The following is a 14,189-nucleotide window of genomic DNA, read 5'->3' on the forward strand; positions in this document are numbered from 1 at the left end:
ATTGGTCAAGCGGTCAGTGTACAGGTCAGGTTCTCCCTGCCTACGTTCGCTATAAGCTAGATGTCCATGTCCTATAATCATGCGGACAGCGCCATGCCCCAAGATCTTTGAATTAGCTTCATATCAAGCTTGGTTGTAGAAGGTAATGTTTCTACCTGAAAATAGGCACGGTAAGCTTTTATTTTTTATTTTATTATTTTTTTCTTCTATTGGTGGTTGTAAACGCCCACATTTTGATAATGCCGATTATCCTTGTGGTTAAAAAATTTTAACCACAGGGATTACGTTTAAGAGTCTACACCGCACAGTAATTTACTTCTGGTCTTATATACATAGGGGACACATTTATTGAAAATCAAATTATAACGGAGCTTTTCTCAAGAACGCGACTTCCTTCACGCTGCATATTTTGTCTGGATAGCGTAGAGCTGGTTGTTCACGAGAGTAAACCTGCATATGAGGCCACGTGATTTAAGCTAGAGAGTACTGGCGTGTTTGCGACATGTCGGTCATGTAATGACAGGGTAACGGAACATTAACAACCATTGCCCACATTTTGTTTTGACCACTAGTTTGTTTGGAACTTTTTCCTGTTGCCCTGTGTTACACATTGTAGCAACGGCAAGCCGAATTTATCAACAGGGTATATTCTAATTTGAGATTGCAAGTTTTGGTTGACTGATTTCTTCGCATATTTGCTTTGTTCACAGCAAGAGCACTCAACAAAAAAATCCCTTGGAATAGTCTTTTTCATTCACACATTAATCCAGTAATCTTTCGGACCTTTCTGCTTTCGCTAGTTAAGTTCTCTGGACACCGAATAATGATGGCCCCATGCAACGAAGGCTTAGTCCAGGTTACGCAACGCTGTTAGCACAAGCTGCCGCATTGTCAGGTTGAAGTTAACGCGCAGTGGCAGGTATTGACTTGTCCAAGCTTAACAACTGTAAAATTATAATGATCTATTATTTTCCGTGGAATTACCTAACGACAAATGACCACTGCTTGTGGCCTGGCTATAAATACAGCCTACTGATCATGGGTTCGTCAGTTAAGCCTTGGACTCTGCCCGAGTCACTTGCCACCTGTCGGACTACCTTAAACAGCTAGAGCTACCTTAAACGATGTCTGACCAAAACTTAGTGACCAGGACACACGTCTATGTTTTATTGGTTCACGTTCTTAGAGCAATGCTATTTGTTTTGTTTGCTTATATCAGATGCCTACAGCCGACTTCAGTCTAGTGCAGGGTGTGTACCCCTGCTATGCATGTTGTCTTTACCGTGAATGGCACTAGTAGAATTCACGGTGACTCTGATACCCGTGGTTCAACTAGTGACATACATGGTTTAGATTGGCTTTCCGACAAGGTTTCAACCACGGACCCTCGATGAAGGGATAACAACCAAACACTTGGCCTTGCGGTATATTCATTATTACACTCGCATGTTGGGGTTTCTACTGTTTCTCCAAATTTCGTCCTCACGTCTTCGAGAATTTATCCGCTTTTAGCTGGTTGTCTCTCGTTGTCGGGAAGATAAACATTGGAGAAACGTCGGGAACATCAAGGTGTGCAATTGTTGTAAAAAGTTTTAAATAAGATTATTTTTTTATTTCTCTAGTTAAGTCACACGACCAAGAGGTTAATTCAGTATATATTTGTATAAGCATTTACCGCCTTTTCACTGTATCCATTGTACATAATGTTTATGTCTTTATGTTTGCACCGGATTAGTTTACAGTTCGCCTTCAGGTGACAAGTACAAACGACCCTACTGTACAATATACGACAGGGCTGACTGTTGGGAACGATTCACTTACCGATAGAAAATTATGCCATTTTCCCAGATATTAAGTCACAGAATCTCCCTACCACAATGTATGAATTCATTTCACACTGTTTTCGACATTTCCAAACTTCAGAATTGAAATGTCCAAGATATATATTTCTACACTTTTTTCTGCTCTATTTTAATATTGTCCAAATGATCCCTGTTGAAAATGTCTACAAATCTTTCTATCTCGATACATAACAAAGTTTGCATTTGTACATTGTTACTCAAAATCAATACATTTTTAAAAAGTTACATAAGCTCAAAATGAAAAAAATAAGGATATGGTCAACCATATCAAACGACACGCCGCAGTCTAACACAGTGACTAGTCCGCTTGTACGTTTTCTGTCTGTTAAGTTAAGGTCTGCAACTCCACTTCTCTCTTTAACCCCTTAGGGCTGTCTTGTTCTCTTATCGTACTTGCCAATCACACAATGCCCACTTTCCCTGGATCTCGAAAGAGAACAATACCTTTTTGTAAGGTGGATTGTCCCGCTTGGTCTATTCAGCCTTGAATGAATGTCCTATGTCATCTGTACCTATGGCTTGCCCGCTGGCCGAGGTGGCCTGGAGGGTTATGCAAGGGAAACAGTGCACAGTAAATCTAGTTTCTTGCTGCCCAGTCCGCCTCAGGTTTATAGTAATACACACACACACACACACACACACACACACACACACACACACACACACACACACACATATATATATATATATATCTTTTGGTTAGAGCTTCGTAAATAAGGACTGTACAACTATAGCTTCAGCAAGTGAGATTGCTTTGTGAAAATCCATTCGATATCAAGTGTAGGGTGGGCACTGATGCGTGTATTATGGTAGGCCGCCATTTTGAATACTCTGTCACGGAGGGCGCCCCAGGTTTTCAGGTGTATATTTTAATGTGCATATTATTATGCACTCGTATCGGCTGTTATCGAAGAATCCTATCCATCAAGAAGCCATCGACATTTGCATGAACGAATCAAGTCACTGATATACGGAGTTTTCCACTGCTCTTGGCACTGGTAGAATTCACTGACTTATTTTGATATCTTCAGTGGTTCTGCAGTTCCAAACTCGGTGTGCTCCTGACTGCTTGATCAGACAACGCTGGAAGAATAGATCTCAGCCGTACAGATTTGCATATATATATATATATAATCATGAGTGAATGGTATATAGATTACTTTATACCTGCATTCATATATGTATATTGCTGAGTGGGTAGTACACATGAATTATATGCTAACCTGTCTCGAGTGAACTGGGTCGTGATATCTGCCCTGATTTCAGGTTAGGGGTTATACGTAAGCTGTACATTCGACTGATTCACTGATAATTGATGATATGTTAGGTAAAGGTGTTCACGCCAACGTTATTTTTTATATTATACATCGCTATATTAATGACTTTTCGTTACAACATGTATTGCATATTGCCTGGCACGAGGAGTGTTTCCTTCCTAATTACAGCATATAAACTTGGCGACAAATTTGTATAGCTGTACACTTGCTTTAACGTGCTTATCTCTAATAGAAAAGGCATGTATATTCGGATGTTTCAGTATTGATGGTTTTAGCACTTGCTGATGTCTACGGGTATACACTGAATATGAAATCTAACCTGTTAATTAGAATAAATGCTAAGAAACAAATGTGACGCATCATATTGCCATGGTATAGACAACAAGTAAGCCGAACTTTCAACTGATCTGCCATATGTTCTACATGGTCAAGGACGCGGTATTTTGGTTTCGACTAGGATTGACACGGGGGTCATAGCAAAACATGCACATGAATAATAGTGTCTCGGTCCGGTGCCCGTATAAAAAGCCATTAAGAGCACCCATAGAGAGAGAGATCGCGCGCACATTCCCACAGACTTGTGACTGAAATTAGCATTAGTTTGTTACCCCTGTATCACACCAGTCCTGTAAAAGGTAAAACTTTTCGACAGCGGATACCTGCCTGCATAAAGAGCTAATAAATCTAAACATATAACAACTTATTTTGCTAACATTTATTTATTATATTATAACTTATTTGATTGCTGTTTTACGCCGTGCTCAAAAATATTTCACTGGCGGCGTATGTTACTTACGGGAACTTGGGACGAAAATTATTGCTGGAGCTCGCGGGTTTGTTGTAGCCTGCTACAGTTTCCATGTATAATCCAACGAACACCGAAGCTGTATATTGAGGTTTTTCTACCATTACCGTTTATACTAAAGAGTACGAAAGTTGTGTCTACATTGTATCGTATACTATCTGTACCTTACCGGTGGTATGTTTTATAGTACGCCATCATTTTTGTTATACATAGTAGATTTATTTTGAATGAAAATTCACAGCTAAGTCATGTGTAAAGGTTTATACTTACATGTATGTCCAGATAAGCCTTTGTGCATTTACAACCAACTCGTTATCACACAGATTCTACATCAAGTCGAAAAAAAAATTTTATGTTTTCATTTTAAAAGGCTGTTCCAACGGCCACATGGTTAATGCAGTCATATTACTGATAACAAATATATTCATATCGCTTGTATACATAGCATACAAGTTACATATTATACCGGCGTGAATCGAGGCGCAGGCCTACATGTTACGAAAACAGATCTTCTTAAATAAGATCATTTTGATGCTATTATTAATTATAATATAGTAATTCACAACAAAGAGACCAACCATTTTCTTAAAGTTATACTTCTGTATATCGGGCAGTGATAACTTCAGCCTTAACGTTTCACATGAAGTACAGAATCACTAGTTACAACCCCTTACCAGTTAATGCATGCGAGGTAATAAGCTTGCCTGAAAACTGAAACCATGGTGTATACATCTTATTCCATAGATTTGGAAATTTTTAATATTTAAGAACTGTTAAATCAAATTGTTTTGGCCAGATGCAAGTTATAGCATACGTGTCTATAGTCCAGTAATATTGCACGAGTGGTGTAACTCCGAAAAACGAAAGGCTCATTTTGACTCCATATTTCGGCACTTTATTTTGCCATCATCAGAAGAACTACGTTAAGCATTAAAACTAATCAATGGAACGCGTGGTTTCTGGTAACAGTGCTTTTACATGTTTAACTATGGAGGGAACAGACATTCATAAAACCGAAACCGTTATTTCAGGGAGCTTTTAACTCATATCTAGAAGCAATACACAGTAATAAGATTATGCCCATATAGTGTTATTAAGTTCTCGGCCCGCAGGTGATCGACAGCGAACACCGTATCACAAAGGCGTTTGATTTCATTCTACCTTATTGTGACGCGTAAATGATCAATACCTGGATACACCATTGCACTATTACTCCTCTCTTAATGCTCTAACAGCAACACGCATCCGGAAAGACGTGCAACATTTAACATTGTTAATTAGTTAGAATGTATAAGATGGACACGATTTCTTCCAAAGATCAAGGATCTGTACTGTAAAATGCCCGTCACTGAATTCTACATTGATCTTCCAGATAATATGTCTATATATTTACACACCTGGGATGAATATAAGAGTACGTGGGATGGGCTCTGTCCGATATCCTCCCACCATAACGCTGGCCGCCGTCGTATAAGTAAAATATCCTTGAGTACGGAATAAAAAACCAATCAAATATATAAAATAAAGTGATTATAAGAATCAGTCTGCCAGTTCCTCTGATATAGTCAATGTATGCGTGGATTTTTGAAAATACACCTTCCCAGACCCACGATACTCAAGATGAACCTTTATACACTCTTCACAACACCTGATTCTTTGAATGTAAATCTGTTAAAAAAAACAAATGATCTATCAACAATTAAAATCATCAAACATTAGATTAGTTATGATCATACATCTTAATTAATTAATTTTAAAAATACATTTCAATTAACCTTACAGCATAAATAAATTATAGAATGGTTTCGGATTTTCACGCTAGTGTTTAGTACGAGGAATCTAACCACTAACTAATACACGTGTATATCCACCCATTTCTTGCTGGAATATTACAAACAGTACAAGTTGTGTTTTTGGGACCTTGAAACTGTAATAAATGACACTCACACTTATTGCCAAGTATATTTTTATTATGAAATAGCACACTTCATCCGTCTTGCGTCAGTGGAAAATTTTACGCTTTAAGAATTGTTTGGATTGCATAATCTATAAAAGAAGTATCACTGCATGAACTAACTTTGAATGTTAATTCTTTTAATATAGTTCAATGAGCACAAATAGATTTTCCGGACGTAATGAAATTAAGCTCTTTTATGGCTTTACGTGAAATGTAAACATGAATAGTATATAAACTTGACGTTAATGTCGAAATATGATAGAAATAGTTTCTAATCCCAGTATTTATGATCTGATACATCTTTTTTGAGCCAAATCATGTATTGATTATAGCCAAAATGAGCAGTTTCTGATGTTCGTTCTGACTTCATTCAGGAAAATACAGCTTATTTCTCTAGTTTCTCCAGGTGAGAAAGGATCGCCGGGGCGGATGGACGTCGCCGTGGATCCGAAGACAACATGCCTGACATCAGGCTCTTAATACCTTTCTGGTATTTAGGGTCGTTCTGGAGAACAGAGGACAGTTTCTCGTAGTTAGGATCTGCATTGCATGTTTCGGCTTCGCCGGTTAGGATGAAGAGGAAAAGAACGCCCAAAGCCCAAATGTCCGCTTTGAGCGGGTCGCACGGCTCGTTCTTAGGGGCGGAGATAGAACCGGCTTGATTCAGGATTCGAATAGGACTAACCCCGTTCCGGGTTACCTTTGTCGCCTGACCAAATCCAGACAGTTTGACGAGAGACCATTTCTGGAAAACTGCAACACTGTTGGCCTGGATATTGAGATGGGCGAAGCCTGCCCTGTGTAAATACGCTACTGCTCGTACAACTTGGCGAAACACAGCGATCTTCTCAACCATGCGAAAATCGTCCAGATGACCTGAGAGTGCCATCTGTAGATGCCCGTGTTTAGCATATTCCAAACCAAGGCACTGCATTGGTCCCGTGGCTATCCAGTCCACAACACGTATGATATTCCTGTGTTTCATACTTTTCAAAATGCGCTCTTCCCGATTCAGGGCTAACTTGGCTGTTTTAGTGGCCTCTGACCGCAAACATTTCATGTAAACGAGGCGATTTGTTGACCTGCTCTGTAAGTGGAAGGTATGGTAATTCGGGCAGGTCTTCAGCAACTCGGTAACAACGTAGTTGGACGCGATAGTATTCATCAAATCCCTTGATACCAGATGCATTTGTGGTTTACCTTTTGTTGAGCCTTTAGAAAACCAACCTGAAAGTTACAATAATGCATTAGGTACTTATCCCGCATCATACAAAATACTCTGCTGTTCATTGGACAACAACGTTCACGTGGGGTACAGATATATTCTTAAATCCTGTCAATCTTAAGTCAAATGTGTTTGCTGAGTAGGCCATCTCCCATTGTTGGGGTCCAACAATGGTCACATCGCTGAAGTCATTCACCTATACATCGGGTTTCTGCAATGAATTCATGGGTCTTTGCAGGATAAATTCATTACATGATGACTCAGTGATAGGATACGCAAATATATGGTGTCATTAATCCTCATATTGGGCTAGACTGACGCCTCGCCTAATATGAGGTTTACTGACACAATATATTTGCGTATCCTATCACTGTGTAACCATGCAACTAATAAAACCTATTGTGTAGAGCTTCGACCGTATACATATAGGTAGATATGAAAACAACATGTATACTGTAGAATATATATATAGTAACATAATACATTACATTTGTCACTTAGATCACTGAAAGGTCATTTACATACATTACGTAAGCTTGAAGACCAAACACCCAGTATCTCGCCCTGTAGATGTCAAACTTTCAAACAAAATGTCGCATTATACTATAAGGATTGATCAAAAGGAAGAGGGTAGAGAATAATTGACCTTCTAGAAAATTCATAGAAATGGGCCTGAAACTAGCAATACGCTTAACATATTTGCAAATTGCTAATATAGTACGCTAATTACATTTAGACAAGAAAGATAAATTTGTCTTCTGTACATAATCTATATACACTTCTAATCCATAGGAACCAAAAAATCTAGATAAAAAATGCAATTTTATTTCCACTTTAAATATTTTTTATATGCACAACATAGTTTTGCTCTTACATTGCTTGTGGTAGATCAGGCCTGACATCCTCCAGATGATATAGGCCAGTAGGAGATTCTTTGTAATTTCTAGGCCTGAAAGACAACAAATAACTTAAATCAGAGTCCCATAGTATATTATGTACTATATACCCGGAGCACAATTGTAACATATAACTCCACATTTTTGTTTCATATTTCTTGGACAAACACCTTAACGCTCTATATTGTCAAACATGATTTAGGTTTACTTATATAGTAGCGTTGTGTTGTAATATTAATATGTTTACCTGGCCTGTACTCTGAACCTTATGTCGCACCCCAAGGTTCGGCGTAGCCGTCCAATAACAGAGAAAGCCGTGTTCAGGTAAATGTTAGAGGTGGTATCTCAAAAAGTACCGTATGTATTGAGCTGAGGTTTTGCATATTTCATAAATTTCAAAATTCACGTCTTGGATATGTATTTAGCTCAGGTTTTGTATGTATGTAAAACACAATAACATGAATGGAATGTTCGACTGTTAATGCCTTGCCCGTAAATTATAAATTCATATAAATCCACCTCAAGGTAAATGTGTCATTCACGTGTCACCTACAGGCGAGTTGTGGCTAACAAATCTATGTTTTCTATGTGTATCAAGATTTTTTAAGCCTTCGGATTTACCATCCATATCTCTGTGACTATTGAGCAGGTTGTCCATCCATGTTCTCGAATGAATTGTCACCGATTCTAGACGTCTCTGCAAAACCACCAACGCCTGTTCAAAGTCAAAGGTCCGAACTGATGCTGTGATCCAGGCGCTGAAGTCTGACATCCATCCAAACAATCTGTTCGTGTCAGACGGTTTAGGGAAGGCCCACATGACGTTTTCCGCAATGAACTTGTAGGCGGAACAATACGATCTCAATAAAAGTTCATCGTCGTCAAGTCTGAAACTGTACAAGAATAAGAAACAAAGGAAATCGAATTCCTATGACGTTTCTCAAGCGTGTGTTTCTCATATACCGAATCGTTGGTCGATGATCTTAGTCTTTCAGAAGAACACGGCATTTGTTTTTTAGCAGTGCACATATATGAAATATAATCAATCCCGCATTAAATTTCAACCAATTTAACTTTTGATTTTGACTAACGTTTTGGATACGTAAAGTAGTCTGAACATTTCCTATGAATGCGTTCGTAAACTTCAACTATGTATTATATTTATTATTTATGAAGACAAAGTATCAACATGTTTTAAAGTGTTTTTAATTGGGGATGATGTATGCACCAAATTAAAAAGATCAAATTCACGTATGTAATTCGATTTAGTTACTCGTATATATTGTGCATTTACTTTTGAATATAAGGACAATGATTTTCCGATATTAATGTGGAGTATTCTTCAGTTTATTTATGCTGAAAGAGCTTGAGATGTGATCAGGTGCAATCAGCGTAATAAGGTAACAGTTTTGTCTCTATATTTATACATGTATTATATATGATAATACATAAATTTAACACCACCAAAACAATGAAGAGCGTACACTAACCTTCTTTTTTCGAAGTAATTCAATAAATGTGAGTTTTTGTCATGATCACATAGTTTGCTTCCGTCTAAACCGGTGTACTCCAAGATCTTCTGCCATGAGAAGAAACTGTCCGGGGATTCCCCTTGCAGGGGTAGTCCCCAGATGTAACTGTCGCCAGTTAAACCGCTAGAATAGAAGAAAACAAAATCTGTTAATTTAAATACATGCTTGACTGTGGAGGCATTTTTGTATGTAATTAAGAATAATATAGGAAATCAAATGAGTTATACAAGTGATCATGTGAAGAATGTAGTTCCAAATCGTAACACTTAGTTATACGACAGTACACAACATTATACAAGAGGAGTAAGAGCTTTGTCTTGGGATGATCAGGCGATTCAGGTTGTATGATGGTCTGGAACAAAGATTGGGACGTTTGTTGTAATCTATACACAACAGAAAAAGCATTATTAATTCTGAAACGGCCATCTCTTTAACAAGGAAGGCAAGATAGGCTAGATCTAGTTGGATCTGACGGTTTGACAGCGACCTTTAACCAATCTGTGTATGTATACAATTAATTGCATTAGTATCCAAAGAAAATTAAATATAAAAGCATGATTTACTCACCACCCGCAGTCGTCTTGCTGGTTCCAACTAATCAAAGCAAACCCAATCACCAGGAAAGAAGATAACACGATCAAAAGACAACAAAAAGGGTAGAAAGGAGACATTGTGCTACGCCATGTCCGCAACGTCTCTGTTGACTGAGGTTTCTCTGTCGTTAAGGGAAACTACCGTCGCTATGATATCGTGGGGTGCATTTTAGGCAACGTCACTGAAAATGGCGTTTTTGCTTGACATAATATTTAACTGGGAGTAAATACAGACGGCCAATCCATTGTTGACTTAGCATAGTGTTGCTGGTTTGTTTATAACGTCAACTCTCCAAGAGAAGCAAGCATTCCATGACTTCAACGTCATGAACCTTTTGTTGCGCGACGTCCAAAACGTGATGTGGTTTCCTTTATGACGTATATGTTTTATATACTCACTTTGCCGTAATGATTGTTTTGACTCATTCATGCTGTCGAAGACGTTACGTATACTGTCGAAGACGTCATAAAAATATTTTACGAAACTGTAAAGAAAGAGATGACGAAGGTCAAGACGTTTTGAAAAAATATGATACATGATTTACACTTTACCTACAACGTTATATAGCATATTAAATATGTATGCCTAAAAATGAGAAAATTTCCACATATATGTTTTTGTCACATATTTACATGTAGCCTACAAACGGAGACATTTCACCTGTGTGACATTCAATGATGTCGCTTTGATATGGCTGTCCATTCAATGAGGCTTGTTCATCTTTTACAGTATGCTTAAATATGTTTGGTTTTTTGTGAATTTGCTGTTTATGAATCAATATAACCTTTATAAATAAAAGCTAGTTCCATGGAGTGGTCACACAGTTACGTCCATTACGTGGTCTCACCATTGAAGGAATCGAATGCTCGCTGCCTGACTGATCGACGAATGCGGTCAACGGATGGAGCCGCATCTTATAATAACCGTGGAGGGTGAGATTAGTCAAATCGCGCAATTTTTTTTTAATTGTCGCGTTGACTTTATCAAACGGGCCGAGATTAGGAATAATATACTGCCGTTTCACTAATCTCGCATTATGGGATTCTCGATTCCCGCATGAATTCTTGACTCGCGGGTATTAGACGCGAGCGGTCATCTGCCTTCCATGTAGTCTACTCATTTTCATAAATTTTGAGATGTTTCTTGTAGTATGTATATTCATCTCGTGGTATAAATATTCATCTAGTGTTGTACTACGCGCTGTACAGAGAAACACTCAAAATTATCACACCTGTATAAGCTAGAGAATTAAATTAGAGTAATACATATATACACAGTTATGTATACTCTACGATGAAGATACATTTTATAATCAGACAAACAAGAAGACATGCAGAGCTAATATATTGTGAACAAACGACGTAAATTATCAGTCATGACCTTTGTGGTCAGAAACGGGTCGGGCACGTCCATGCACTATGAAGGCCTACATGTCGTATACAGCAGTAGTAATTAGTTACTGATACAGGAGTGATCATGCAGTGACCGTTCCTTTGTCGAGCTCTTTGTATATAGGGTTTCCATGACAGCTCATTATCGACCCTAGTGGGCACGTCATGTCTGGATATATATATGATATATTGTAATTCTTTATTTGTGTATTGAGGATTTCCCACAGCTCTATAGCCACGAGGGGATCTCCTCAACATAACACCAACGTATATACAACAACATAGAAAACAAAGAGAACAAATGACATGTACATGTACAGAATAAGGTGATGGGAACAAAGAAAGATCAAAATCAAATCATATTACTGCTGGTCTTGGATGGTGAATCTATTGGATATCCTTATAAAATTATGTACAGATTTTAAGATCAACTGATCACGCTAAGTTCAGGTGAACCAAATAAGAGAAAACTACAAATTTATTTAGAACAACTAGTCAAAAATACAGAAGGGTGATATAATTCTAAAGATGCTTTTTAGCATGTACTTTCTATGAGTGGTATAGGCGGGGCATTCAAGGAAATAATGAGATGCATTTTCACATTTATGTTTACATTTACTACATGACTGATCGTCGATAATGTTATATTTAAAGAGGTCACCGCGAAGAGCGCTCAGTCCCATTCTCATTCTACAGAGCACAATATAGGGAAAGGTGTCAAATGAATTATACACAGATGTTAGATCACGGTTAATACTGTCTTGAGAGTACAAAAAGTTCTTAACTGTTTCCAATGAAGAGTTTTGGATATGAACAGGCAATGAATTCCATTTTTTAGTAGTCTTGGGAAAGAAGGAAGAAGAGAAAATCTAGTTCGGCATTTAAATAATCCAAAGTGATGTCTATTTCTAAGATTGTAGGCATTTGCTTCGCTGTTATACCTTTGAGTTCGTGAGGTCTTTAGGTATGGAGGAGAGAGCCCATTGACGATTTTATGAAAAAACAGAATGCGGTTGGGTCTTGGATATGATATATACACAAGCTGAAGGCAGGCTACGCGATATATGAAATGACCATCGTGTCTAACAGCAAATTGTTTACATGGTCCATCAAAGCATTTAGGGTATTTGAATTCGAGAATCCATGGGAAGATTATCGCTTTGTATGAATACCATAGTCTTAACGCGTAGGACTATCTCTGCCAATCAATACACGAAGCTCAAAAATGGGTATGTTGTGTTAGTGATGTAAACAATTAAATCTAAGAATTGATTGAAGAATAAAACAATGTGACAGTTTTGTTTTAAACACAAAAATTAATCTGTTATATTTAACAGACAGTCTTCTATTATTCGAGCAAATTATTCTGTTAAATATATATAAAGTAATATACATATTCTATTCATTCAACATAAAGATTCTATTAAACTAACAGAATATTGTGTTGAATATGACAAGACATCATGTTATAATAACACAATACATTCTAGCATCACTCAGACAACAGATTTTCTGTTAAAATTAACAGATATAGTACTAGATATTGGCATGTAAAATGCTTTCTTGCTTTGGGAGCATCTGTTGCTAACCTATACATATTTAGTAACCGAGGCATATCCATTACATGCAAACCACTCCTTACGTACGTCTTTTGGTTTCTCAGCAGATTTATTCTATGAGATTTCAGAACGTAGCTTGAGGGCATTTTTACAGACGGTTGAACGGAGGACAGGGGTTAGTCCTACCCTTAAGGCATACCATCATTTGTGTTCGACAAGTATGGCCCTAGATTGTAACAAGTGATACGATGGCTTCCGACCGTATTCGCCGTATCAGCGACCTTGACATTTGACAAAAGGTCACTCTGACATGCCAACTTCGACCCGAATGATCAAGACTACACATAGAGCCTTATATGGAAGTGGACACGATTGCTCATCCGCATACTGCGCGTTCAGAGTGGTATTAAACCAGTGACCCGTGTACACACCTACATGCGCATGTTTTGTGGTAGCTCAGTTTACACGTAAATATTCCATCCAGGGACCTCACTGGACAACTTAATATGGGCGTTGTCGATTACGTTCAATATATATATATATATATATATATATATATATATATATATATATATATATATATATATATATATATATATATATAGTAAGCTATAAACGTGGGGAGTTCGAATTCCATCGCCACCAATTTTGTTTGATTATACGTAATACGTATGTAATGATTATTACAGGCTTTGGCTTTTGCATATCATTAGGCACAATTTTTTTAAAAGCTGTACATCGATGGCGTTATTTTCTTTTATTACTCTATTTAAACTTATGACAAATTTCCTTTACATGACAGATTGTCTTGTAGAACTCCTCGCCATATTTATAACGTTTGATTTGAAACTGAGACCCATGCACCTATTAAGTCCATACGCGAATGACTGTTATCAGCATTATACTTTTCCTCCTGTGGATTTATGTATTTATTTGTTCAATGGGCATATACATCCACTGTATTGAAGGAATTCGTTCCTATACGATGTTGTAGCACGTAGAAGGGTGGACGGAACCGGAGTGAACCCATCAATGGACTGGGAAGATGTGGATTACCCGGCAGTCATAATACGTGCATGGGGCGTTGGTAG

At 37.7% G+C, this 14,189-nt stretch overlaps 1 protein-coding gene across 1 annotated transcript; it reads right to left on the reverse strand.

Moving 5' to 3' along the window:
* Positions 1 to 6,119: 6,119 nt before the first annotated feature.
* Positions 6,120 to 10,225, reverse strand: LOC135470981 (probable serine/threonine-protein kinase fhkA). Its single transcript, XM_064750029.1, has 5 exons — positions 10,122 to 10,225; positions 9,513 to 9,677; positions 8,644 to 8,915; positions 8,001 to 8,075; positions 6,120 to 7,128 (listed from the first exon to the last, which is right to left on the reverse strand). Exons 1-5 carry the CDS (start codon positions 10,223 to 10,225, stop codon positions 6,287 to 6,289), a joined length of 1,458 nt encoding a protein of 485 aa, XP_064606099.1. The 3' UTR covers positions 6,120 to 6,286.
* Between the last annotated feature and the right edge of the window lie 3,964 nt (positions 10,226 to 14,189).

The sequence above is a fragment of the Liolophura sinensis genome, chromosome 7 (genome assembly GCF_032854445.1).
Source record: "Liolophura sinensis isolate JHLJ2023 chromosome 7, CUHK_Ljap_v2, whole genome shotgun sequence".
Taxonomy (NCBI): domain Eukaryota; kingdom Metazoa; phylum Mollusca; class Polyplacophora; order Chitonida; family Chitonidae; genus Liolophura; species Liolophura sinensis.